Genomic DNA, 27884 nt, shown 5'->3' with positions numbered 1-27884 from the left:
GAGCGGAGTTGAAGGAGGTCCATGAGCTTGGGATAGAAGAGATGAGAGTGAGATATACTAATAGGTTGGAGTGGAGGAGTCCTGATTTTTCCTAAGTGTATCCCATTGGCCGATAAATTCTAGGATTGCCAAACTAGCAAAGCACCAAACATTCTGCTTTTTGTCATGTTTTGCATGAAAGAAACTTCACTAAGTAGAATATTGGGGTTTCATTCCTTAGGAGAGAGATTAAGAGAGACCACTAGGATCCAAAAGAGAGCATTTCTCGTGTTCATAACTGTCCTTGTTCAAGCAGTACAATGGCAACCGAACAAAACTATGAATCTTTATAACGAGACAAGTTAATGAACTCTAATTAAAATTCTCAACAGACCACGCATTTTCTTACCTATATATATAGGCACGGCCGTTACACAATGTTTGGTTTGAGTTATAATTGCTCCACACTACCCGCAATCCTGAAAGTTCGTTGTTGATGACCTCGTCATCAAAGTCCTATCAAAATGCTAACAGTAAGGAATTTGTGACGTGAATCGAACTCGTATATTTGTGAAAGGCAGGCGACTCCTTCACAGCCAATCACTTAGTGGGAATCAATTCCCCAGTTTTAATGAATACAATCAAGTCGAATTGTTACATGGAATGAACTTATTCCCCTAGCCATGCCAAGTTTAGCTTCCGTGTTTCATAGTGACTTGCTCAATTCCTCGGCATTTTAGAAGGAAAGGAAAGTTAGAGAAACAAACTGTTGAATGACTTATTCAATTCCCCATAACTGTTGAAGTTAAGCTAACTTGATTTTTTCTTTAAAATATATCAAGATGTTCGAATCAAATTGTCATATATTCACATAACTCGAAAATTCTAGTCCCTTCTTTTAAGTCATAACCTTTTGAATATAGTAAAGAAAAAAAGAAGTTGAGCTCCCATCCACGAATTTGGGATCCAGGTTTTGAAGCACAGATTATTTGATCTAATTCCATGAGATAAAGTGCGGAAAAAGAAGTAATTCTATCATTTAACTATATAGGGTTAATATCACAAAAAATCCCAAATTGGTACATCTATAACAAATTTACCCTAACTAATTTTTTGATCACAAAAAACTCCAAACTGGTGCACCTGTAAATTTTTATCTTAAACTAATTTTTTTACCACAAAAAAGCCCAAATGGGTACACTTGTGGCAAATTTACTATTCGTTAAATTGGATTAACACTATGAAAAACCACAAACTGGTAAATCAGTGACAAACAAAGGGGTAAAACCTTAAACTGGCACATTCGTCAACTGCTACGTGTCATCAAACTTAGCAATTTGACGGTAAAATTTAACGGAAACTAACCGAGGGTAAACTTATCTCAAGTGTACCAGTTTAGGGTTTTGATGGTCAAAAAATTAGTTTGGGGTAAATTTGTGATAGATGTACCAGTTTGGGTTTTTTGGAAGTATTAACCCAACTATATATCCACACAAAAAATGCGAGTGACTGACTAATCTTTTTGTATTGAATTAAGGGAAGATAAGAGTTTATTAATGGTGCATTTGTTTTGTGAAAAATAAACGATTTGAAAAATATTTTTTTAAAAAAGATCGCTTACATCGCTGACAAAATTAAACAAATACAAAATATTTTCATCATCAATGGAATTGTTAAGGCATAGATTGTTGCTGATAATGATAAAAATCATGTCCCTTAGATTCAAAACCATGAGAAAAGCCATTGACATCAATTCACTTCGCTTTGTATTTCCTACTGATTCACAGTGTACAGCATAAGCTTTCTTTGTATATATGAAAAAAGAAGGTGTAAGTATGCTATGTATAAGCACAAAAAAAAGAGACTTATCTTCCACGATGTCACAACTTCGATTCGTGGCATGAGCAATTCACTGAACAATTCGTGTTGTGTTATCTAATTGCGTCATATTTCGTGTGGGAAGATTTCTTGATTAAGGCGATGCTACAATAACGGGCTCGCCAATTCAGATCTTCGATTGCAGGTAGTGCACTATTAACTGCTCGTGTTGTGTTGCCTAATTGCGTAATATTTCATGTTGAGAGATTTCTTGACTGTGGCAAGACTACATTCACGAGCTCACCAATCTCGGATCTTCAAGTAGTGCGCAAAAGTATTGAACATTTTTTTAGTGGACGGGAGACCCCTATGTAACTTTTAGAGGAGTCTTTAAAATCGGTCGCTTCTTCTCACCTTTTTCACTTGTAAAACAAAAGAAAAATTATCTCTCAAGCGATGGTTGGAGACCAATCACAGGTGAGCGAGGGCCGCCCTCGCTCGATATAGCAATGTTTGTTGGCCTCTGGAGGAGGAACAGCCACGGTCTCAGGTGGAGCCACTAAATGGAAGCTTAGAGTAGGAACAACGTCGCATTAGTGGCAGACGGAGGTTTCTTCTTGCAGACACATGGCTGCTATTGCAACAGCTTGAGTAACGGATCAGCCAATAGCCATGTCTGGAAATGATCTCAATAGGCTGAGCCTGTACGCAAATGCCATCCCTTTGCAAGTTAGCGAGAATGATGACTGGAACATAGATAGCATTGACTATCATTGGACTGTAAAATTACCCAAGCAACTAGATTTTGCTCATCAGTGGATTTGTCGTGTCATTTGCTCTCTGTCTGGTATGAGTTCTGGACGACTCTGAAGCTAAACACGTCGGACTTCAGTGTAAGTTTGCCGGTTCTTGCATATTCCGGAGCACAATAGCCACGAGTACCCATAACCCCGGATGAGACGTGCATCTTGTCTCCCGCAGACCTGAGCTTGGCCAGTCCAAAGTCCGATAATTTCGGATTGAAATACACGTCCAGCAAGAAATTCGAGTACTTCAAATCGCGGTATATAATAGGTGGAATGGCCATATCATGCAAATACTAGAGACCCTGTGCAGCACCAAATCCTATTTTTATTCTGGTAAGCCAATCCAGAGGTTTCTGCCGCGGTCCAATGTGTACTGTATAAACAACCACGCAAGCTGGTAATGATTTGTAGCATAGAAGCTAGGTGAGAGGTCACCTGATTTACGTTATCAGCACGCTCATTTGGCGAGAAAATACTCCAAATCAAATTTAGAGTAGTAGAGGTACCGAACAATTGATCTTCTTGAGAACCTCCGGGCATGTATTCAAACACGATAAGTCTTTGATCTCCATCAGCACAATGCCCCATGAGATTGACAAGATTTTCGTGGTGCAAGAGACTCAACATATGAGGACTTCAACGAGGAGCTCCTTGATTCCTTGTAGTCCATGCCTGTCGAGTTGCTTGACGGCAACCACCTAACGATCAAGGAAAGCACGGTTACATAAACCTCACATTTTTCCAAGATGAAGAAGAGGGAGAGCAAGTCGAAGACTCTCTGTCACCTGCCCAGTCCCCTGGAGGGTTCCTTTGTACACTCGACCAAATCCGCCTTTGCCCAACTAGCACTCCTGTTGGTTATTCTTTGTGGCTGAGGCCAACTCGCGGAAAGTGAAATTCTGGGTCGTGATATTCCATGCTCGACTTCCTCCTCCTTGATTTGGCTTCACCTCTGGGTTTTGGCTTGTTGATTCCAAAGAACTAAGAGTGCGTTTGATAACCATTATGTTCCCGGAAACAATTTCTATTTCAAAATGATTTTTTTTTCCGTTCCCGGAAACAATTTATAAGCATTTCAAGACGTTTGGTAACTGCCCAAAATTTCTATTTCTGGAACAAAAAAAAAACATAAATGCGTTTGGTAATTGCACAAAAGTTCTTTTTATTAATAATATTTTAAATATTTTAATATTTCTTTCTTTATTTTTCCTTTTTTTTTTCCTTCTCCTTCTTTGGCCCATGGCCAGGTTGTTGGCATGGCGACCTGGCCATAGGCTAGGGTCGGCGAGGGCGAGGGCCCGGCGAGGGTGACCCTCGCCTAAGTCGCGAGGGTCCAGCCCTTGCTAGATCCGGCGAGGACGGTTCGCGGCTTGGGCGAGGGCCGCCCTCGCCCAAGCCATGGAGGTCCACTTCGCCGCCACAGGCTAGGGAAGAAGAAGAAGAAGAAGAAAATTTTCTTTTCCATTTCGATTCTTGTTTCTAGAATCAAGAATCAATTTTTTTAATTATTTTTTATTCTGTTCCAAAACTGATTCTGGGAATAAATTTGTGTTCGGAAATAACAAATTTATCAAATGAATTTCTGTTTTTTTTGTTCTCGGGAACAAAAGAATATAATCAGGCACTGTTTGGCCAGTTACCAAACAGGCCTAAAATAACAAGGAAAATGAGGAAAGTTTTATTTTCAAACAGTACCTCAAAGACACTGTTGCATGGTCTTCACTTTATAAGCAAAGTTTAGTTAATGTAAATCAATGCATCATGACTTTAAGGAGTCTCCTATACTTGAAGTCTCACTATGGTTTTAGTGTTTCTGCTTTTCAGTCAGACTTTCTAACAAAAATTGATCGAGCCAATACAACCTTAATTAGATGGTTAAAAAAAAAAAAAAGCTTGCCGAAAATCATTTATCTCTACACTTACGAGCCATATCAACTGAGGTGACCAGTCTAGTCATCATCTCTGCTTCGAGTTTTTGGAGACATTGGATTAACATCATTAGGTCATGTTTGGGACACTTCTATAGTGATGTGAGATCACAAACGATAAGGTTGCCATGTGAGTGATCTGGCGGCTAACAACAGTACAGCCTAATCTGACAATATATAGTATCTCTTGATCCACCGCTAACAGTTAATCTCCTGAGCCCACAGTTCTCAACTTGCACAACAATATTGGAGTGCTTAGCATCACGACACCCTATTTAGGTCCTCGTGCCAATTTCAAATTCCACCACAATTGAATAATTATTTGGGTAAAAAATTTATAAAAGTACTGTATTGACCTTAGTTTTGACTTTTGAATCGTTGAATGTCTCAGACGTATAGTTTTCAATATATGTATAGATATTATATATTTGTTTTGTCTTTGAATTTGTTGGAAATTCTCTAATTTACTTTATTTACGTTATCTATTTTTTTTTAAAAATAGATATTTCGACCAAAGAGGGGAAAATAGAAAAGGTGAGGAGGGGACAAGATTGAGGGCCGCGACGCCCTCGTTGGCGAGAGGTTTAAGAAAAACAAAGAAAAGAAAAGGACAAAGAGAAGAAAAAAGAAAAGAAGAAAAAGAAAAGAAAAAAAATTAAAAAAATTAAAATATAATTAAAAATTATTTACGTCAACGCCGGCCGGCTATACCACGTAGGATGGCTGACGTTCACGTCAGGGATTTTCGGCCAAAATTGATCGGATAGACTCAATTGGCAAAACGCGAAAGGGTTGTGACTCTATTAACACAATTAAAAGATTCATGATAAATTGACAAAAATGCAATATATTTTGGACTTTTTGGACAAATTTCCTAGACTTGCACTATCCATGACTTGTTCCCTCAATCGTGTTGACCCTAAGCAATGAAACCCAACAATAGTATGGTGCACATAGTCTTTTAAATAAGAAAAATGTAACTGTATAACAACGTGGTTAATCAGAAAATTTGAGATGTAGTACTCACGCAATGCGGAGAACTTTCACATGCAATCCATATTCGTTTGCAAACACAAAGGAAGCAATTGCCCGTGGAATTGCCACCTGTATGAAAGAAGTAGTAATTGAAAAATTAAACAAGAAATATATTATGAGATTAAAACATCTTTTGATGAAATTAAGATAGTTGTTTATTATTAGTGAATAAACAAAATATACTAAAGTCAACATAAATGATGGTAAAGCCTAAGGCAGGGCCATGCAAGACCACGGCAAGAGAACATAGGGCCATAGTTGCGGGCCCAATTACGACCCTTGACACCATGCCAAAAATTGCTCGTCTAATTCCACATGATATAAGCTTCTCTTGCATTGCTATGAATATCCCTGCATCCACATGCACCATACACAAACTACATTTTTAAAATGCAGATGTATTTAGACAAAAAACTTTATACAAGTTATACATAAAATTTCTTTCATGCAATTTAATATAATGATAAAACAACACGCTTCTCACCCCACACATCTTCCTAAACCTAAGATTCCACATCCATTGTTTTGTGCATGTCCCATGATGCCAAGCACAAGATGATGCCAGAAATTGCTAGTCCTCGTAGACAAAGCACAGATGTTTCCCTTCCACTGTTGATCGGCTATGACATTGACTTGAAAATTTTGCAGCTTGAGAGTTGGGATTATTAATTACTAAGTAAAGACATTGTCCCCTTGTCAAATTGATATATTCTCCCTATTATTCCATTTCGTGTAGCTTTCGTGCAACTTTTGTGCCTTGATCATGCTCATCAATACAAATCTTTGCAAGAGGAATTGAACAATCTACATGAGAAATTACCTTGTCATCATATTACATTTGTTTTACAAAATTACCTTAAGACAAAAGAATAAAATAAAATAAAAACATAATGTTCATTCTAGGACAGTTTTGAATAATTTAACAAATCAGTCTTTACTATGATTCTTTCACTAATCATGAAGCTTTGAATAATACAGGTTTAATGCATACGGGTCCAGGTGGGCGGTGAAGTCGAAGCCGAAGATGGGGAGGATGAAGAGAGCGACGAACCGCTTTATGCCTCGCACTGCTCGCAGGTGAAGAGGCGACCCCATTTGACGGAGACATAGCCGAGGAGGAGTGCCACGGACAGTGGGAAGATGGAGCTTACCACCTCGTACACGTCATGCCACCCTATCATCTTCCTACTTGAAAGCCCTTGGGTTGTCTCTTTTGCTCTTGTCCCAGTGGTCAGTTGATGGGTGATCTATGAGGATAATCAATGTAAACATTATGGTATGATATTTTATATTTTTTGTCTTCCCGTAATTTCGTAAAAAAATGTAACATGATTGGCAAGGTAATTTCTATTTAGATTTGGCTCAAAAAAAATTCTCAGCTAGATTGTTAATTCCTCTTGAAAAGATTTGTATTGATAGGCAGGGTCAAGGCACGAAAGCTGCACAAAATGGAATAACAAGGGGAGTAGATTTGTATAGATGATCAAGGCACAAAAGCTGCATGAAATGGAATAACAAAGGGAATAGATCAATTTGACAAGGGAACAATGTGTTGCGAGAGAGACACATGGGAATATATGTGTTGTTTGATCAATTTGACAAGAAGACAGATGATTGTGGAGAGCAGTCCTTCAGCCCCAAGTGCTGTTTATATAGATGCTTCAGATTTGTCTTCCGACAACATGACGATGCAAGTGGAAGAAGGTTAAGAAGGGTCGAAACAACAGTTGGGAAGAGGAAGATAAAAATGGAATCTTGATCCTAAAGAAGGAGGCAGGGTAAACCAACCAACCATGCGACGTGTCCATTTAAGATGGGGGAATAAAGCAACTGTCAGAGCAGTAGCTTCGAGACCAAAAAAATAAAAAAAGAGAGTAATGGAGTAGCCCGACATTTTCTCGGGCAGGTTCCAAAGAGCTTACTTCTTTAGTCATAGTATTTAGAACGAGGGTTAACATCACAAAAGACCTCAAATTAATTCACATATAATAATTATACTTAAAATTAATATTTTGATGATAAAAAATCATAAATTAGTACATCTGTGATAATTTTATTCTTAGTTTGTTTCTATTAAATTTTACTGTCAAATTACTTTGTTAAATGACACGCGACAGTTAACTGATGTGCTAGTTTTATATTTTACCCTTTGTTTGTTATAGGTATACTGGTTTGTGATTTTTTTTGTATTAATTCAATTTAACGGAAACTAACGGAGGGTAAATCTGTTACAAATATACCAGTTTGGGGTTTTTAGCGGTCAAAATATTAGTTTGGGATAAAATTGTTACAAATGTACCAATTTGGGATTTTTTGTGAACATAACATTAGTTTTGGGTAAAATTATCACAGATGTACCAGTTTGGGATTTTTCGTGGTATTAACCCTTAGAAGAATTAAAATCAAAGGGGTATACGCTGTACCGATCCCTATGTTGTGCATTTGATTCACAAGACCATTGCTCGATTTCTAAATTAACTCCTCGAGGCTCATGTATATTTACGTGTAAAATTTTGTACGACCACTACTAGTTGTTCTGACACTTGAGCTATTAACTGTATGCGAGGCTTCAATATTTAGATAATTTGAAACTCTTCATCCTGCGCAAGCTGGACTTTGATCTAGGATGAAAACAGGAACGTTTTCAATTAACAATTGTTTTCCCGCGGGGAGGTAACATATAGCTAAACACATTAACACTTTAGACACTATCAATTGCGACTACAACATGAAGAATTTTTCTATGAAAGCATGTATGGCTCATGTCATGTTGAGACAGAAATCGTTCTATATTTCCATTAAGCTTAGTTGGGTATTTATTTACCCAAGAGTACATTTTAGAAGATTTACTAGCAAGAAATGAAATACATAAAATAGAAAACTTTCTAACTTCTAAAGATAAGATTCCAAATCTTCCAAAACTGATAGCCCTATATTTGGTAGATATATATTTGGTTGATACACCCCCTCAAGTGGAAGAGTCGAGATTGCGAATCTTCAACTTGTCTCGTAAAAATGCAAAACGTGCTTTAGGAAGAGCTTTGGTGAGAGCATCAGCTAGTTGGTCAGTTGTGGATATAAACTGCACACTGAGTTGTCGTTTGGCGACATGATCATGAACAAAGTGGAAGTCAATTTCAACATGTTTGGTACAAGCATGGAAAACCGGATTTGCAGACAGATAAGTGGCACCAATATTATCGTACCAAAGGATGGGAGGACCTTGAAGAGGGAACCCAAACTCTTGAAAGAGTGACTCAAGCCAAATGAGTTTAGCTGCAGCATTGCCAAGAACTTTATACTCAGACTCTGTGGAAGAGCGCGATATGGTTCGTTGTTTTCTAGAACTCCAAGAGATCAAATTAGGACCAAGAAAAATAGCATAACCTCCAGTTGACTTCTTGTCGTCAAAACTACCAGCCCAATTTGCATCGGAAAAAGCTTCCAAGCGATTATCATTGGATCGCGAAAGAAGCAAACCTAACGACCTTGTATATTTGAGATAGTGCAATATGCGTTTCACCATTTGCCAGTGGTCTTCAGTAGGTTCATGCATGAATTGACAAGCTTTATTAACGGCAAAGAAGAGATCTGGTCTTGTCATTGTCACATATTGCAGGGCACCAACTATATAGACCGATACAGAGTAGGATCGGACATTAGAGTACCCCCTTTCTCATATGGTTTTGTAGTCGTGGCCATAGGAGTTTGGACAGGCTTGCACTCATACATCCTAGCCCTGTGAAGAAGATCATTAATATAACGTCCTTGAGAGAGAAGCAGCCCGTTAGAGTGAGGGACAATCTCTATCCCAATGAAGAAGTGGAGCTGGCCAAGATCCTTAATGGAGAACTCTACAGATAATTTCTCTAAGATTGCACTGATAGTAAAAGATGCATTACCTGTAACTAGAATATCATTAACATAGATAAAAAAATAAATAAATGACACCAGTGCCTCTTCAATAGATAAATAATGAGGGATCTGTTTGTGATGCTGAGAATCCCAGATGAAGCAAAAACTGTGAGAGTTGTTGAAACTAGGCTTTCGGAGCCTGCTTGAGACCAAATAGAGAACAATGCAACTTGCAAACATAATCACAACGAGTTGGGTCTTGAAACCCAGGGGATTGTTCCATGTACACCTCTTTAGAAAGAATTCTATGTAAGAAAGCATTGTGCACATCTAGTTGTCGCACTTGCCACCCTTGAGAGACAGTTAGAGATAATATTGAGCGAACAGTGGTAATTTTCACAACTGGACTGAAGGTTTCCGTATAATCCAAGCCATGTTGTTGATGAAAATCCTTAGCGACCAAGCGAGCTTTATAGCACTCAAGATTATCATCCGCTTTGCGCTTAACTCTGTAAATCCACTTACACCCAACGAAGTTCATAGAGGAAGTGCGAGGGACCAAAGAACATGTGCCATTTTTTAACAATGCATTAAATTCATCGATCATAGCTGCACGCCACTTAGGGATTTTGTTGGCTTAGGTGAATGAGGTTGGTTCGGTGAGAAGGGTGGTGGCAGTATTAATTTGAGGAGGACGAGAGTGAAATTGAATGGTGTGGGTACATGTTGGCCTAGGTGGGGGCGGCAGCGGCGGCGATGGAGAGGATGATGAGGAGGGGGAATGATAAAGTTCATGGAGGGGCCTGGTTCTTAGGGCAGGGGAGATGAATGAATCGGTATTAGATGACACTGCGGGAGTCGGTGTAGGATTTTGTGATCTCACTATATTGGTAGGCGGAGGAACGCCAATAGGGACCGAAGCTCACAGTACCAGGATAGGTGTAAGAAGTGATGAATTAGGTGATGGACCGAGAATGGAAGGGGTTGCAAAAGGAAAACAAGTTTCATCAAAACGAACATGTCGAACAGTGTATAAATGATTAGTGACAGGGTCTTGGCAGCGATACCCTGTACGAGAGGAATTGTATCTCAAGTAAATATAAGGAACAGAGCGAAAATCCATCTTATGGGGGTTATAAGGTCGTAGATATGGGAAACAGCAACACCCAAAGATTTTTAATAAGGAATAATTCAGAGGGTGATTGTAAATCATTTGAAAGGGGGAGATGCGATTAGTGACCTTGGACGGCATCCGATTGATGAGGTAGACTGCCGTTTCAAATGCATAGCGCCAGTATTGGTGAGGGACAGAGCCATGAGCTAATAATATTAAACCGGTTTCAACTATATGCCTATGACGACGCTCAACCGCCCCTTGCTGTTCATGAGTATGAGGAACGGAGATACGATGAGCAATACCAATTTTTGAGAAAAAGGAGGGGAGGGCACAAAATTCCCCACCCCAGTCCGTTTGAACGACTTTTATTTTTCATGAAAATTGACGTTCAACAAGAGCTTGGAACGTACGAAAAACAGAATAAATATCTGACTTTGCTTTAAGAGGATAAAACCAAGTAAATTTGGTGCAATCATCAACAAAAATAACGAAATAGCGATGACCATAAGTTGCAACAAAATGAGAAGGACCCCAAACATCACTATAACTTAAATCCAACGGAAATAAACTACGAGTTTGAGACAATCCTAAGGACTGACGACTAGCCTTGCCCGATTGACAAGCTGTACATAACTGACTCAACCGTGTTGACATGACACGGCAAATTATTCTCTTTGATCATAAACCATAAGAGATGCTCATGGGGATGGCCAAGACGTTGATGCCAGCCATCCATAGAAGTTTGTTCCGCAATACTAGCAGTAGGAATTGAAGGTTGTTGCGGTATGGTGTAAAGACCACCGCTACTCGGGTCAGAAAGAAGAACCACCTTGGTCACTAGATCCTTCACAAGAAAGTGGGTAGGATAGAATTCAAAGAAGACATTATTGTCAGACGAAAATTTTTGAACCGAAAGTAAACGCTTAGAAATATCAGGGACATGAAGAACATCATTTAAACGTAAAGAAAGATTTGAAATAGAGGAGAGAATAGAAGAAGTAGCAATATTAGTGATTTTGAGACCCTTACCATTGCCCAAGTGTAGTTGATCCGATCCATTATAAGTTTCGTAATAAGAGAGGGATTGTATATCAGGTGTGACATAATAGGAGGCACTAGTGTCAGGATACCAAGGTACAGTGTTGGCAGGTGTAGGTAAAAGAGGGGGAAGGGCATGGCTCAGGTTGGCATTGGGAGAATAAGAGGGTTGATAAGATGAAGTATACGGAGGGGTATGTGCAGGGTACGAAGGGGTATGCGTAGGGGGCGGGTAATAAGGCATACCTGAAGGGCGATAGCAGCATGTAGCAGCAGTGTGATTTGTACGTTGACAGATGGAACACCATAACTGACCCTGTTGAGCACCACAGGCACCACGACCACAGCCAAAGCGACCACCGCGACCCCCACGATCTCTAGACGGACCACAGCTAAAGAAAGAGAAACCATGATAGGTGGTGGCATTTCGTTGAGTAGAGTTAGCCTAAGAGGAAGGCTTAGAGATATGCAACTTTTTGAAAGCTTTAATACTCTCGTGACTAAAGAGAAGACCTTGAAGATCCGTAAACGAAATTGGTTCATAACGGCCAAGAAATGTAGGAACATGTCTTGGAGATCAAATCGGAGACCACCGAAGAAGTGGACATTGAAATCCTTCGGTTCAAGAGGCTTGCCTGCAGTACCCATCTCATTGGCAATGGATTTAGCATGCTAGAGGAAATCAATAACTGATTTGTCCTGTTTCTGTTGTAGATGTTGGAGACTGAGATGAAGAGAGAGCATACGTGTAGCGGAGGCTAAGCCAAAAAAGGCATTGAGAGCATCCCAGATGGCTTTACTGGTTGATTTATCAAGAATGAGAGGTAAGATTGATTCTGAGAGGGACGCAATTAGAAGACTCATGATGGAAGCGTCATGTTGTTGCTAGAGAGCTGCTTGGGTTGCATCAGAGGGACACGATTTGGTTCTATCGACATAACCGTAGAGGTTTTGTCCCTTGAGAAATGGGATAACTTGTGCTTTCCATAGCAAGTAATTGGATGTCGTGAGACGTAGAGAAAGAAAGTGATGAGCAGATTCGAGCAGAGGAAGTGTAGAAGATGGGTTTATAATGGCAGTTATGGTGGTGGTGGCGGGGGATTCTCCAGGGCCATATTGACTGCTCCTCCCTCTTCTCCACCAACCCCCCCCCCCCCCCCTAAAAAAAAAGGAGAAGAAGAAAGCTAGGGTTGAAAGGGGCGTTAGCCCTAGATGGCTCTTGATACCATGTTGAGACAAAAATCGTTGTATATTTCCATTAAGCTTAGTTAGGTATTTATATACCCAAGAGTATATTCTAGAAGATTCACTAGCAAGAAAAGAAATACATAAAAAAGTAAACTTTCTAACTTCTGAAGATAAGATTCCTAATCTTCCAAAACTGATAGCCCTATATTTGGTAGATATATATTTGGTTAATATGTCAGATCGTCTCATACACAGCATGTTCAATTTGTTTGTCTATTTTACCATGTCCAGGAATGTTCCCAGATGTAGTCGTGGCGATTGCACAAGTACACATCTTGCAATGGACTTATAATTGCGAGTGAATATGAAAACAAAGCATGCATCCTACTAGGTTATGAAGTTTATTGCATAGCTATCAAAAACCATGACGCCTCACAGAAATGGCCGATTAGTAGAAATGTCAAATGGACATTTGAGGTGCCATAATCATAGATATTTAAGGGGTCCAATCCATTAAAGGAAGGGGAAATGGAAAAGTGCATATTCAATGCTCGACCTTGTATTACTCTTTCAATCTAATCCTAAAAAAATTGTGATTTTACTAATCAAATCCTTGAATATTTAGAATTTTTCCAGTCAAATCCATGTATGTTCAATACGAGTTAAATTTATCGTTTGCTATTACATTGGCTTGAAAATTTTGCAGCTTGAGAGTGGGGATTGTTAATTACTAAATAAAGACATTGTTAATTACTAGATAAAGACATTGTCCCCTTGTCAAATTGATCTATTCCCCTTCTTATTCCATTTCGTGCAGCTTTCATAAGCGAGGATGAGAAACTCTAATTGAATACCAAAGCAGCAATTCATTATTTGTTCTGTATACTTCAGCTATTGCAAATCGTTGTACATTTGGGTGAAATTTGCTTTTGCTAACTTTAGTTTCCATATTAATAGAAAATATTATACACCTATTTAGAGACGTGGACTCTAGCAATATTTAGTAGAGTGGCATGATTCGATTTGTTAAGAAATATGCTCTTGCTTTTGCTCACTTTCTGTTTCCATATCGATTGAGAAGATCATAGACCTATTTAGGGATGTGAACTCTATCAATATTTAGGAGAGTGGTACAATTTGATTTGCTAAGCAATATGCTCTCTTACTTTTGCTGACTTTTAGTTTCCATATTAATGGAGAAGATCACCCACCCATTTAGGGGTATTTAGGAGATTAGATTTGCTAAGCAATATGATCGGGACAAAATTGAAATTGGACGTAAAATTGAGGTTTTGTTTTGGGGAATTAGGCCTAATTCTTTTGGTCAAATTATCTTTTCGGTAGACTATAACCCAATTCAACAAATGACTTTATGTCTACGTGCCCATGGTCCGGATATTTTGGATCTTAGATAGATGGATTCGAGGTTTAAGTTAAAACTCAGGCAGCTGTTTATGGGCACAACTTATAATTGGGGTCTACATTTTGTTTGATAAGAGTGGAAACGATTAGATTGATCTGACGTCCACGAGAAACATGCCAGAGTCCAGAAAACTAGCTTTGCTTTCACAACAAATTACAAGAAAATGACGCCCTTCCATTGATGGCGCTGGAGAAGTAAAGGCCGAAGTGACATTGCTCACAGCTGATGGAGCTTCTGCAGCAGCAGATTGGTTACGCTGTTGATCGGCTATTACATTTCGCTTATTTCTAATGACACACAGAGAAAGTGTGAGTATTTAACACTCAACATGTTTTAAACTGTAACCCAAAGGGGCTGATTTTCTCTAGCGTGATGCTGTTGAGGCGATCCACCATGGAAGGAGTGAGATAGTTAACCCAATCACCCACCTCGCCCTTCCTAAAAAAGCTTTCCTTCTCCGCGGGAACACCCGGTAATTTGCCGGATTTGTTGACCTCCAGATCCTTCAGGGTCCTGAAGCTACACAATTTGGCTATCTCTTCTATCACACCTCCCTCCTCTTCCTCCCGAGTGAAGGGAAGCCCCACAAACTTGGCCACCTTCTTCAGCTGTCCTCCAATATCTTCCTTCAAGTCCTCGTACTTGAGGAACAACACCTTGTGTGGCCTCTCCAAGCTCTCTTTCCAGTACCTCGTGATGTGATCCCAAAAGGGTCCGAACACGATTTGCCCTTGGCAAAAGGTCTCGAAATGCTCTTCAAAGGACCACTCCGGCTGGTCCTGCGACCGCGCCGTCTCGAGTAAGAAGTGCCAGCAGGAAACCACGGTGTCCAATGGGTTCCGGCAGATGTAAATGATCCGGCAGTCCAACCGCTTGACGCTCTCCGGCAAGGATGGGTAAGGGATGTGCGTCGCTAGGAGCCGTGGCTCCGCCGGGTCGTCGAGGTCGGGCCACAGCTTAAGCTCGACGGAAGGAACGACTTCATGGGGGTTCGAAGTGAGCAAGGGCGTGTTAGAGATGTCGAAGTGAGAGCGGTTAACGACGGAGAACACTAGGGCCTTTAGCCAGGTGGTTCCTGATTTGGGATTAGAGACCAGGAAAATGTCCTTGTCTTTGGCTTCGAAGTGCCGCTGGAACGCGATCACGTTGGGAAGCATGGGCATCGGGCACCAAAAGTTTTGGTAAAGGCTATGGACAGGACGAACCGGACCTTTGCTTATGGGAAGCGAAGAAATTAGTTCGTCGATGGCCTCCGGGTCATGCTCTTCAGTACCAACGACGGCGGACTGCGAAGGAAGTTGCCGGTGTGCCATGGTGGTGGTACCGCTGAGGCTTGGTGTTTGAGTACGAATCGAAACAAGCACATGAAAGTTAAGCACTGATCTCTTTCTTGTGGCTAGCGAGAAGTCACCACCGCAACTTTCATCTCCACAGCTCAGTATTTAACTCCGATCAATGTTCTGCCCCTTAAAGGTCTGACAAAGTAGTGGAAAGGCTGCACATATCAATCAATGTGAATAGGGTAGGACGATTGGACAGGCCAGTTAGCATGTAATGGTTGGCGTGTTGATTCCCTTCTCGTGGACTCCAAGCCGATCTTAAATCTGATTAACTAGGGCACCGTTCCGTCGATTAACAATAGATAATTTTATATAAGGGATAATGGCACGAGTAATTCATAAATTTTAATTTAATATATAATTTGATTTATAAATTTTTAATTTATTCAGTGTGGTCCATGAATTTTGACCCAATGTATAATATGATCCATGAACTTTTAATTTGTTTAATATGATTCATGGACTTTTGGTACATGTTTAATTTAGTCCTCGAACTATACAAAAATGTTCAATATTATCCTTTCATTAATTCAAGTTCAGGGATCACATTTAACATTTTAACATATTTAATCAATGACTATATGCTTCGGCGTTTGTTTCCTACTTCTCTGCAAATATTGACATACGCAACTCGATTCATTCATGTCTCAACCAGAAAAAAAAAAAAAACAAAACAGCTCTTGTTCCGCTTAGTAATCATATTTAATATCTGGATTAGCAATACATTAATTACATATAATACAAGAAAAACACGAAGTTTTGAAAATTCTAAACTTTTCTTGGATTGATACTTCGGGAGACGTTCGACTCTCGTAATTTTTCACTGTTAGATTGAAATGCAATAGATCTCAGTCGTTCAACGAACCTCGGATCGTGACACTTATTAAGAAAATATAGCATTAAATATCGGAAGTGGTCATGAAAGGGTACCGCCTCTTGCTAAATCAATCAAAATGATTGGCGGTACCTCACGATGAAAGTGACGAGTTTAAAAGTACAACCTTCTTCTAAATCGATCAAAAGGATCGGTCCCCTTGCACGGTAATCGTCTCGGGCGTCGATGATGTCCTTGCCAAGATCCTCCGCCGACTTGGCCTTCGGAACCTGTCCGCCTCTATGGTTAAACCGCACGGCCTTGTATGGGAAGCCCCTGCGAACGCAATAGTTGGCCGTGAGGGCCTTGAGCGGCAAGCTCCGGTCCTCCTCCTGCACGCGGAGGAGGATAAGGTTGGGCCGGCGATTCTTACGGCCCAGGTACGATGGAAACACCAACTTCGCCGCCGACGCAGTGGTGACATCCATCGTTGAACAGAGAGAGATGATTGAAGTGTCTCGCTTCTTTCTTCTGCTTTGCGATATGCCCTTTAGACATCCGATAGCCTGAGGAGGAAATGCAGCATTATTGTACCAACTGTTGTTAAATGAGCGGACAGTTGATTTGAACAAGGGTTAATACACCGAAAAACCTCAAACCGGTACATTTGTGACAAATTTACCCTTCGTTAAATTGAATTAATACCACAAAAAATCACAAACTGGTAAATCTGTGACAAATAGAGGAGTAAAACCCTAAATTGGTACACCCGTCAATTGCAACGTGTCATCCAACTCAGTAATTTGACAGTAAAATTTAATAGAAACTAATAGAGGCTAAATTTGTCACAGGTGTACCAATTTGAGATTTTAGTTTAGAGTAAATTTGTCACAAGTGTATCAGTTTGGGATTTTCTGTGGTATTAAACCTTTGAACAATTATCTCTATTTTTTTAACCCTCACTCTCTTCCTTTTGTCTCATTTTGCTAAGTCTTTTCATAATTTTTTCTAAGCATTATAACAAATATTAATGATTGTGGGTTAGCACGTAGAAGTAAACTTTCATTTTGGGTGATCTTATCTAATTGTTCGTTTTGGTCGCATATCTCCAGCATTGGTACGGTTTTAATACGTCGCCCTAATTTGAAATAGCATTAAACTTTTTTATCGTCACAACGTCGATCAATATGAATTTTGTTCCATCATGTACATGTTTAACGTTCGACGTGTGTCCGGCGGGAAAAAGAACCATAAATTATGGGGTTGCTTATCAAGGAGGTTTGGTCCTAAGGCACAACGCGTATTTTGTACATGCAATCGTGTGAGGATTTGTGAGTGAGGGTGATGATGTTGCAGTTAGGCGTGGTTTGAAGGCCAAATCAAATCAAATCAAAACGTTGAAATATGATTTGATAAAAACTCAAACCAAATCAAAACCATTTTTACTAATTGAAGCCGAACCAGACCAAAATCATTTGGTTTTGTTTCAAACCGAGACAGAAGATACTTGCATTTTATCAAAACTTTTCCTATACTGTCTTATATAAAATACATATAAATCAAAATTTTCAATTGCATGTCAAAACAACTAATATTGTCGACGGAAGTTATTATTCCACCCTAAATTTGGAATGGATGAAAGTTTTTAAAGTGTAGAGCTGTGATTTTTTTATTTTTGGTCAGAATAGAGCTGTGATTATATATACTTGTTTAGTCCTAATTTACTCATATCTCATAAATTGACACTAACACATATCTGGTTAATGAAGCCTTAATATCTAGAGTGATAGATCATTCAAAATCAAAACGTTTTGGGCTGTTATTAAAGATATGCATATTCTTACAGTCCATGGATTTTTTTTGGATAACTAAAGTGAAGACGAGAGAAGCGTGACCAGGCCAACCTTATAGAGCCTAACATACTTGTTTCGAAAAAGGTCAACCTTAGGAACCACAAAACTATGTTGGAAGTCCATTGCCGAAGGATGAACTCCTTAGAGATGTGCGCAAGTGCTTGAAGGGTTGGAGTGTATCGAAATCCCGCATCAAATACGCATAAGATGAGTTGAACGGCTTACAACTGGTTCCACAATTTCTAATGTTGTCCTTTTTTGAAAATGGAATGTTGAATTTTTTTGTAAATCTCTATCTTGTATGCTCAAGTGGGCTTCCTCCAAACTCACACCTCTATCATCTTTCATCTTCAATTTATTTACTTATAAAGTAAAGGACAAGAGAATACATAAAATTTGATGCTAGGATGGAGTTAAAAGGCCGGTAACATATCTATGGGAAGCTTTTTCTAGAGCCTTGTGATGTGCTCAAGTAAACATTTATGCAAGCGTTCAATGAGTTGTCATCACAACACGTCCCATAATACTTGTTTCAACGAAATAAACTTTGTGTTCTCACAGGGCAATTATAGGAATCGCTCACAATGAAGTTATAAAGTGCGTATCTTTATTGCCATTCGAATTTAAGGAAGTTTACAGCCATAGAGAAGTAAAGGAACTCGGATACTTCCAACAGAAGATAGAATATATCATGAGAACTTATTGACAAGGCTTCTTAAATTACTCGAGAGAGCATGTGAAGTTTCAAGCATAAGCATCGGGGTTTTGGAGGAGGTATGCTTCTGCGATCTTGTACATTCTGAAGGCTCGCTCTTTGCTTGCCTTAACATCCTCTTCTTTAAGCTCAACCTCTCCCTTTGTGTAGTATGTGCTCGTCATCTTGTTCTGGCTCCCGCCTTCCGGTGTTGGCTCGAATTTGACTTCGTAAACAATAGATTTAAACTTCTCCTTAAGATCAATCATGGTATACTTGTACGTTAATGTCTCTAGGTTCTGCTCATCCACACGATTCTTCATGCTGCTAAGGTGACCACCTATATACAATAGAAAAATATCGTATCATAGGATACTTGTCTACACCCTAATATTTGTTAAAGCTAGAAAAAAAGCACATTTATACAGCAAAAAAGGCATGATTACCTTCAATGAAGTTGATCTGCTTAATGGTTCCAGTCCCTCCATCGCCTTGGATGATGTCAATGCTCTTAATAGCTTGAGGCATAAGTTTGGGGATTAGGTTATGTGAGTCCACAGCCAGGGCCTTGAACAATTTTGCCGGAGGGATTGTGGAAATGTATTCATTTGCGAAAGTGAACACGCCCATGATGTCTTTAAGGTCACTGGCTAAAGAAATATGAACAATATGATTAGAGAGAGCGGAGTTGAAGGAGGCCTGTGAGCTTGGGATAGAAGAGATGAGAGTGAGATATGCTAATAGGTTGGAGTGGAGGAGTCCTGATTTTTCCTAAGTGTATCCCATTGGCCGATAAATTCTAGGATTGCCAAACTAGCAAAGCACCAAACATTCTGCTTTTTGTCATGTTTTGCATGAAAGAAACTTCACTAAGTAGATTGGGGTTTCATTCCTTAGGAGAGAGATTAAGAGAGACCACTAGGATCCAAAAGAGAGCATTTCTCGTGTTCATAACTGTCCTTGTTCAAGCAGTACAATGGCAACCGAACAAAACTATGAATCTTTATAACGAGATAAGTTAATGAACTCTAATTAAAATTCTCAACAGACCACGCATTTTCTTACCTATATATATAGGCACGCCCGTTACACAATGTTTGGTTTGAGTTATAATTGCTCCACACTACCCGCAATCCTAAAAGTTCGATGTTGATGACCCCGTCATCAAAGTCCTATCAAACTACTAACAGTAAGGAATTTGTGACGTGAATCGAACTCGTATATTTGTGAAAGGCAGGCAACTCCTTCACAGCCAATCACTTGGTGGGAATCAATTCCCCAGTTTTAATGAATACAATCAGGTCGAATTGTTACATGGAACTTACTCCCCCGGCCATGCCAAGCTTAGCTTCCGTGTTTCATAGTGACTTGCTCAATTCCCCAGCATTTTAGAAGGAAAGGAAAGTTAGAGAAACAAACTGTTGAATGACTTATTCAATTCCCCATAACTGTTGAAGTTAAGCTAACTTGATTTTTCTTTAAAATATATCAAGATGTTCGAATCAAATTGTCATATATTCACATAACTCTAAAACTCTAGTCCCTTTTTTTAAGTCATAACCTTTTGAATATAGTAAAGAAAAACAGAAGTTGAACTCCCTTCCACAAATTTGGGATCCAGGTTTTGAAGCACAGACTATTTGATCTAATTCCATGAGATAAAGTGCGGAAAAGGAAGTACTTCTATCACTTAACTATATAGCGTTAATACCACAAAAAATCCTAAATTAATACATTTATGACAAATTTACCCAAAACTAATTTTTTTACCACAAAAAACTCCAAACTGGTGCACCTGTAAAATTTTACCTTAAATTAATTTTTTGACCACAAAAAACCTCGAACGGGTACACTTGTGACAAATTTACCATCCGTTAAATTGGATTAATACCATGAAAAATCATAAACTTGTAAATCAGTGACAAATAGAGGGGTAGAACCCTAAACTGGCACACTCGTCAACTGCCATATGTCATCCAACTTAGCAATTTAACGGTAAAATTTAACGAAAACTAACGGAGGGTAAATTTGTCACAGGTGTATCAGTTTGGGGTTTTGGGGTCAAAAAATTAGTTTGGGGTAAATTTGTCATAGATGTAGAAATTTGGGATTTTTGGTGGTAACCCAACTATATATCCACACAAAAAACGCGAGTGACTGACTAATCTTTTTGTATTGAATTAAGGGAAGATAAGAGTTTATTAATGGTGCATTTGTTTTGTGAAAAATAAACGATTTGAAAAATATTTTTTTTAAAAAGATTGTTTACATCGCTGACAAAATTAAACAAATACAAAATATTTTCATCATCAATGGAATTGTTAAGGCATAGATTGTTGCTGATAATGATAACAAAAGCATGTCCCTTAGACTCAAAATCATGAGAAATGCCATTGACATCAATTCACTTCACTCTGTATTTCCTACTGATTCATAGTGTACAGCATAAGCTTTCTTTATATATATGAAAAAAGAAGGCGTAAGTATGCTATGTATAAGCACAAAAAAAGGAGACTTGTCTTCCACGACATCACAACTTCGATTCATGGCATGAGCGATTCACTGAACAATTCGTGTTGTGTTGTCTAATTGCGTCATATTTCGCGTGGGAAGATTTCTTGACTGAGGCGATCCTGCAATAACGGGCTCGCCAATTCGGATCTTCGATTGCAGATAGTGCGCTATTAACTGCTCGTGTCGTGTTGCCTAATTGCGTAATATTTCATGTTGAGAGATTTCTTGACTGTGGCAAGATTACATTCACGAGCTCGCCAATCTCGGATCTTCAAGTAGTGTGCAGTAGTATTGAACATCTTTTTAGTAGACGTGAGACCCCTATATAACTTTTAGAGGAGTCTTTAAAATCGGTCGCTTCTGCTCACCTTTTTCACTTGTAAAACAAAAGAAAAATTATCTCTCAAGCGATGGTTGGAGACCGATCACAGGTGAGCGAGGGCCGCCCTCGCTCGATATAGCGATGTTTGTTGGGCTCTGGAGGAGGAACAGCCACGGTCTCAGGTGGAGCCACTAAATGGAAGCTTAAGAGTAGGAACAACGTCGCATTAGTGGGCAGACCGAGGTTTCTTCTTGCAGACACATGGCTGCTACTGCAACAGCTTGAGTAACGGATCAGCCAATCAGCCATGTCTGGAAATGATCTGAATAGGCTGAGCCTGTACGCAAATGCCATCCCTTTACAAGTTAGCGAGAATGATGACTAAAACATAGATAGCATTGACTATCATTGGACTGTAAAATTACCCAAGCAACTAGATTTTGCTCATCAGTGGATTTGTCGTGTCATTTGCTCTCTGTCTGGTATGAGTTCTAGTAGGACGACTCTGAAGCTAAACACGTCGGACTTCGGTGTAAGTTTGCCCGATCTTGCATATTCCGGAGCACAATAGCCACAAGTACCCATAACTCCGGATGAGACGTGCATCTTGTCTCCCGCAGACCTAAGCTTGGCCAGTCCAAAGTCTGATAATTTCGGATTGAAATACTCGTCCAGCAAGAAATTCGAGTACTTCAAATCGCGGTATATAATAGGTGGATTGGCCATATCATGCAAATACTAGAGACCCAGTGCAGCACCAAATCCTATTTTTATTCTGGTAAGCCAATCCAGAGGTTTCTGCCGCGGTCCAATGTGTACTGTATAAACAACCACGCAAGCTGGTAATGATTTGTAGCATAGAAGCTAGGTGAGAGGTCACCTGATTTACGTTATCAGCACGCTCATTTGGCGAGAAAATACTCCAAATCAAATTTATATAGAGTAGTAGAGGTACCGAACAATTGATCTTCTTGAGAACCTCCGGGCATGTATTCAAACACGATAAGTCTTTGATCTCCATCAGCACAATGCCCCATGAGATTGACAAGATTTTCGTGGTGCTAGAGAATCAACATATGAGGACTTCAACGAGGAGCTCCTTGATTCCTTGTAGTCCATGCCTGTCGAGTTGCTTGACGGCAACCACCTAACGATCAAGGAAAGCACGGTTACATAAACCTCACATTTTTCCAAGATGAAGAAGAGGGAGAGCAAGTCGAAGACTCTCTGTCACCTGCCCAGTCCCCTGGAGGGTTCCTTTGTACACTCGACCAAATCCGCCTTTGCCCAACTAGCACTCCTGTTGGTTATTCTTTGTGGCTGAGGCTCACTCGCGGAAAGTGAAATTCTGGGTCGTGATATTCCATGCTCGACTTCCTCCTCCTTGATTTGGCTTCACCTCTGGGTTTTGGCTTGTTGATTCCAGCAACTAAGAGTGCGTTTGATAACCATTATGTTCCCGGAAACAATTTCTATTTCAAAATGATTTTTTTTTCCGTTCCCGGAAACAATTTATAAGCATTTCAAGACGTTTGGTAACTGCCCAAAATTTCTATTTCTGGAACAAAAAAAAAACATAAATGCGTTTGGTAATTGCACAAAAGTTCTTTTTATTAATAATATTTTAAATATTTTAATATTTCTTTCTTTATTTTTCCTTTTTTTTTTCCTTCTCCTTCTTTGGCCCATGGCCAGGTTGTTGGCATGGCGACCTGGCCATAGGCTAGGGTCGGCGAGGGCGAGGGCCCGGCGAGGGTGACCCTCGCCTAAGTCGCGAGGGTCCAGCCCTTGCTAGATCCGGCGAGGACGGTTCGCGGCTTGGGTAAGGGCCGCCCTCGCCCAAGCCATGGAGGTCCAGCCTTCGCCGGCCACAGGCTAGGGAAGAAGAAGAAGAAGAAGAAAAATTTTCTTTTCCATTTCTGATTCTTGTTTCTAGAATCAAGAATCAATTTTTTTTAATTATTTTTTATTCTGTTCCAAAACTGATTCTGGGAATAAATTTGTGCTCGGAAATACAAATTTATCAAATGAATTTCTGTTTTTTTTGTTCTCGGGAACAAAAGAATAGAATCAGGCACTGTTTGGACACTGTTGCATGGTCTTCACTTTATAAGCAAAGTTTAGTTAATGTAAATCAATGCATCATGACTTTAAGGAGTCTCCTATACTTGAAGTCTCACTATGGTTTTGGTGTTTCTGCTTTTCAGTCAGACTTTCTAACAAAAATTGATCGAGCCAATACAACCTTAATTAGATGGTTAAAAAAAAAAAAAAAGCTTGCCGAAAATCATTTATCTCTACACTTACGAGCCATATCAACTGAGGTGACCAGTCTAGTCATCATCTCTGCTTCGAGTTTTTGGAGACATTGGATTAACATCATTAGGTCATGTTTGGGACACTTCTATAGTGATGTGAGATCACAAACGATAAGGTTGCCATGTGAGCGATCTGGCGGCTAACAACACTACAGCCTTATCTGACAATATATAGTATCTCTTGATCTCCCGCTAACAATTAAGCTCCTTGAGCCCGCAGTTCTTAACTTGCACAACAATATTGGAGTGCTTAGCTTCACGACACCCTATTTTGGTCCTCGTGCCAATTTCAAATTCCACCACAATTGAATAATTATTTGGGTAAGCAATTTATAAAAGTACTGTATCGACCTTAGTTTTGACTTTTGAATCGATGAATGTCTCAGACGTATACTTTACAATATATGTATAGATATTATATATTTGTTTTGTCTTTGAATTTGTTGGAAATTATCTAATTTACCAAAGAGGGGAAAATAGAAAAGGAGAGGAGGCGACAAGATTGAGGGCCACAATGCCCTCGCTGGCCAAAGGTTTAAGAAAAACAAAGAAAAGAAAAGGACAAAGAGAAGAAAAAAGAAAAGAAGATAAAGAAAGAAAAGAAATTCGAAAAAAATTAAAATATAATTGAAAATTGTACATGTCAACGTTGGCCGGCTGTACCACGTAAGATGACCGACGTCCACGTTAGGGATTTCCAGTCAAAATTGACCGGATAGACTCAATTGGCAAAACGTGAAAAAGGTTGTGACTCTATTGACACAACTAAAATGTTCATGACTAAATTGACAAAAACGTAATAGATTTAGGATTTTTTGGACAAATTTCCTGAACTTGCACTATCCATGACTTGTTCCCTCAATCATGTTTACCCTAAGCAATTAAACCCAACAATAGTATGGTGCACAGAGTCTTTTAAATAAGAAAAATGTAACTGTATAACAACGTGGTTAATCAGAAATTTTGAGATGTAGTACTCACTCAATGCGGAGAACTTTCACATGCAATCCATATTCGTTTACAAACACAAAGGAAGCAATTGCCGGTGGAATTGCCACCCGTATGAAAGAAGTAGTAATTGAAAAATTAAACAAGAAATATATTATGAGATTAAAACATCTTTTGGTGAAATTAAGATAGTTGTTTATTATTAGTGAATAAACAAAATATACTAAAGTCAACATAAATGATGGTAAAGCCTAAGGCAGGGCCATGCAAGACCACGGCAAGAGAACATAGGGCCATAGTTGCGGGCCCAATTACGACCCTTGACACCATGCCAAAAATTGCTCGTCTAATTCCACATGATAGAAGCTTCTCTTGCATTGCTATGAATGTCCACTACAAAAAAACTGGATTTTTGCCACGAAAATTTGCGACAAAAATATTTTCATCGCAAATTTGCGACAAATTTTCCAACGAAAAGTAAAATTCGTCGGAAATTAACGACAAAAAATTTTTCGTCGCAAAATTCGTTGGAAATTTCCAACGAAAAATTTTTCGTCGCAAAATTCGTTGGAAATTAGCGACGAAAAATTTTTCCTTGGAAATTTCCAACGAATTTTGAGACAAAAAATTTTTCGTCGCTAATTTCCAACGAATTTTGCGACGAAAAATTTTTCGTTGGAAATTTCCAACGAATTTTGCGACGAATTCAAAAAAGCCCGGTATTGTTCGGCATTTTTTAAATTCGTGAGAAAATTCGTTGGAAATTTCCAACGAATTTTCCCATGAATTTCAATTTTCCAGGCAATTATTTTAGTGTGTACAATTTTCGTTGCAAAATTCGTGTGAAATTTCCAACGAATTTTGCGACGAAAAATTTTTCGTTGGAAATTTCCAACGAATTCAAAAAAACCCGGTATTGTTCGGCATTTTTTTAATTGGTGGGAAAATTCGTTGGAAATTTTCAACTAATTTTCTCACGAATTTCAATTTTCCAGGCAATTATTTTAGTGTGTACAATTTTCGTTGCAAAATTCGTGGGAAATTTCCAACGAAAAATTTTTTGTCGCAAAATTCGTTGGAAATTAGCGATGAAAAATTTTTCGTTGGAAATTTTCAACGAATTTTGCGACGAAAAATTTTTCGTTGGAAATTTCCAACGAATTTTGCGACGAATTAAAAAAAACCCGGTATTGTTCGGCATTTTTTTAATTCGTGGGAAAATTCGTTGGAAATTTCCAACAAATTTTCCCACGAATTTCAATTTTCCAGGCAATTATTTTAGTGTGTACAATTTTCGTTGCAAAATTCGTGGGAAATTTCTCACGAATTTTGCAACGAAAACCCTACTCCTTCCTTATTCAACATTTTCGCGCTCATTATTCCTGCAACGATTCTCAATTTTCACATTTTCTCTCTCTCTCTCTCTCTCTCTCTCTCTCTCTCTCTCTCTCTCTCTCTCTCTCTCTCTCTCTCCGCGATCGACGCCTCCACTTGCTCCACCGCGTCCGCGTCTTGGTCGCGCACTCGGCCGAGGCACTTGCTCCACCACCGGCCCAAGCTCCCCGCCGCCGCCGAGCATCCGGCCGATGAAGGGGGCGGTGTCCGTCGCGTTCGCGGCGGCGAGGCTGAGCGCGACCGCCGTGAGCCAGGCCCTCGCCATGGCGGGCGAGTTCTGGGCGACCTCGAGCTCGCCGGCGACGAGGCTGGGCCTCGCCGGCCATGGCGAGGGCCGAGCTCGCCATGGCCGGCAAGCTCGAGCTCGCCCAGAACTCAATCAGATCTGGGCGACCTCGAGCTCGCCCAGAACGCTCGCCATGGCCGGCAAGCTACTGGGCGACCTCGAGCTCACCGGCGCCGAGGCTGGCCCTCGCCAGTCATGGCGAGGGCAGAGCTCGCCGGCGACGAGGCTGGCCCTCGTCCACACGATTTTTGTTACGACGAAACTAATTTTGCCACGATTTTTCGATCAAAAAAAAATTTCGTTGGATTTCCAAATTTTTCGTTGGAAAAAAGTTGTTTTTTTGTAGTGTTTCCAACGAATTTAGCCACGAATTTTTCAACGAATTTTCCAACGAAAAAAATTTCGTCGCAAATTTCCAACGAAAATTGAAATTTTTCGTTGGAAAAATTTGCGACGAAGAATTACCGACGAATTTTTTTTTGTTGGAAAATTCGTTGGAAATTCGTTTTCCAACGAATTTTTCCCAATTTTTCGTTGGAAAAAATATGTTTTTTTGTAGTGATCCCTGCATCCACATGCACCATACACAAACTACATTTTTAAAATGCAGATGTATTTAGACAAAAAACTTTATACAAGTTATACATAAAATTTCTTTCATGCAATTTAATATAATGATAAAACAACACGCTTCTCACCCCACACATCTTCCTAAACCTAAGATTCCACATCCATTGTTTTGTGCATGTACCATGATGCCAAGCACAATATGATGCCAGAAATTGCTAGTCCTCGTAGACAAAGCACAGATGTTTCCCCTCCACTGTTGATCGGCGATGACATTGGCTTGAAAATTTTGCAGCTTGAGAGTTGGGATTATTAATTACTAAATAAAGACATTGTCCCCTTGTCAAATTGATATATTCTCCCTGTTATTCCATTTCTTGTAGCTTTCGTGCAACTTTTGTGCCTTGATCATGCTCATCAATACAAATCTTTGCAAGAGGAATTGAACAATCTAAATGAGAAATTACCTTGTCATCATATTACATTTTTTTACAAAATTACCTTAAGACCAAAAAAAGTAAAAAAAATAAAAACATAATGTTCATTCTAGGACAGTTTTGAATAATTTAACAAATCAGTCTTTCCTATTATTTTTTCACTAATCATGAAGCTTTGAATAATACAGGTTTAATGCATACGGGTCCAG

The 27884-nt window shown here is 39.4% G+C and overlaps 2 protein-coding genes and 2 pseudogenes across 2 annotated transcripts; all 4 read right to left on the bottom strand.

Moving 5' to 3' along the window:
• Window positions 1-2626: 2626 nt before the first annotated feature.
• Window positions 2627-3607, bottom strand: LOC130135266 (probable serine/threonine-protein kinase PBL26; annotated as a pseudogene).
• A 10701-nt stretch (window positions 3608-14308) lies between these two features.
• LOC130135293 (cytosolic sulfotransferase 15-like) lies at window positions 14309-15546 on the bottom strand. The gene is made up of 2 exons (XM_056304065.1): window positions 14485-15546; window positions 14309-14454 (listed from the first exon to the last, which is right to left on the bottom strand). The coding sequence occupies exon 1, from the start codon at window positions 15498-15500 to the stop codon at window positions 14511-14513; it is 990 nt and encodes a 329-aa protein (XP_056160040.1). The 5' UTR covers window positions 15501-15546; the 3' UTR covers window positions 14309-14454; window positions 14485-14510.
• Window positions 15547-18909: 3363 nt separating this feature from the next.
• On the bottom strand, window positions 18910-19518 carry LOC115665119 (major allergen Pru ar 1-like). The gene is made up of 2 exons (XM_030587006.2): window positions 19335-19518; window positions 18910-19228 (listed from the first exon to the last, which is right to left on the bottom strand). The coding sequence occupies exons 1-2, from the start codon at window positions 19516-19518 to the stop codon at window positions 18939-18941; spliced, it is 474 nt and encodes a 157-aa protein (XP_030442866.2). The 3' UTR covers window positions 18910-18938.
• Window positions 19519-21927: 2409 nt separating this feature from the next.
• Window positions 21928-26650, bottom strand: LOC115665120 (probable serine/threonine-protein kinase PBL26; annotated as a pseudogene).
• Window positions 26651-27884: the final 1234 nt, after the last annotated feature.

The sequence above is a fragment of the Syzygium oleosum genome, unplaced genomic scaffold, assembly GCF_021117445.2.
Source record: "Syzygium oleosum isolate NSW1041296 unplaced genomic scaffold, Sole_v2.1 Sole_v2.30, whole genome shotgun sequence".
In the NCBI taxonomy this organism is placed as follows: Eukaryota; Viridiplantae; Streptophyta; class Magnoliopsida; order Myrtales; family Myrtaceae; genus Syzygium; species Syzygium oleosum.
This window is presented reverse-complemented; position numbering and strand designations above follow the sequence as displayed.

What these genes read in the sequence shown, in the direction of transcription:
- LOC130135293 (XM_056304065.1), bottom strand. Translation starts at nt 15,500, where the DNA reads ATGGCACACCGGCAACTTCCTTCGCAGTCCGCCGTCGTTGGTACTGAA.
- LOC115665119 (XM_030587006.2), bottom strand. Translation starts at nt 19,518, where the DNA reads ATGGGCGTGTTCACTTTCGCAAATGAATACATTTCCACAATCCCTCCG. An exon ending in GCAGATCAACTTCATTGAAG is followed by an intron (nt 19,229 to 19,334) that starts GTAATCATGCCT and finishes TATTGTATATAG; the next exon opens with GTGGTCACCTTAGCAGCATG.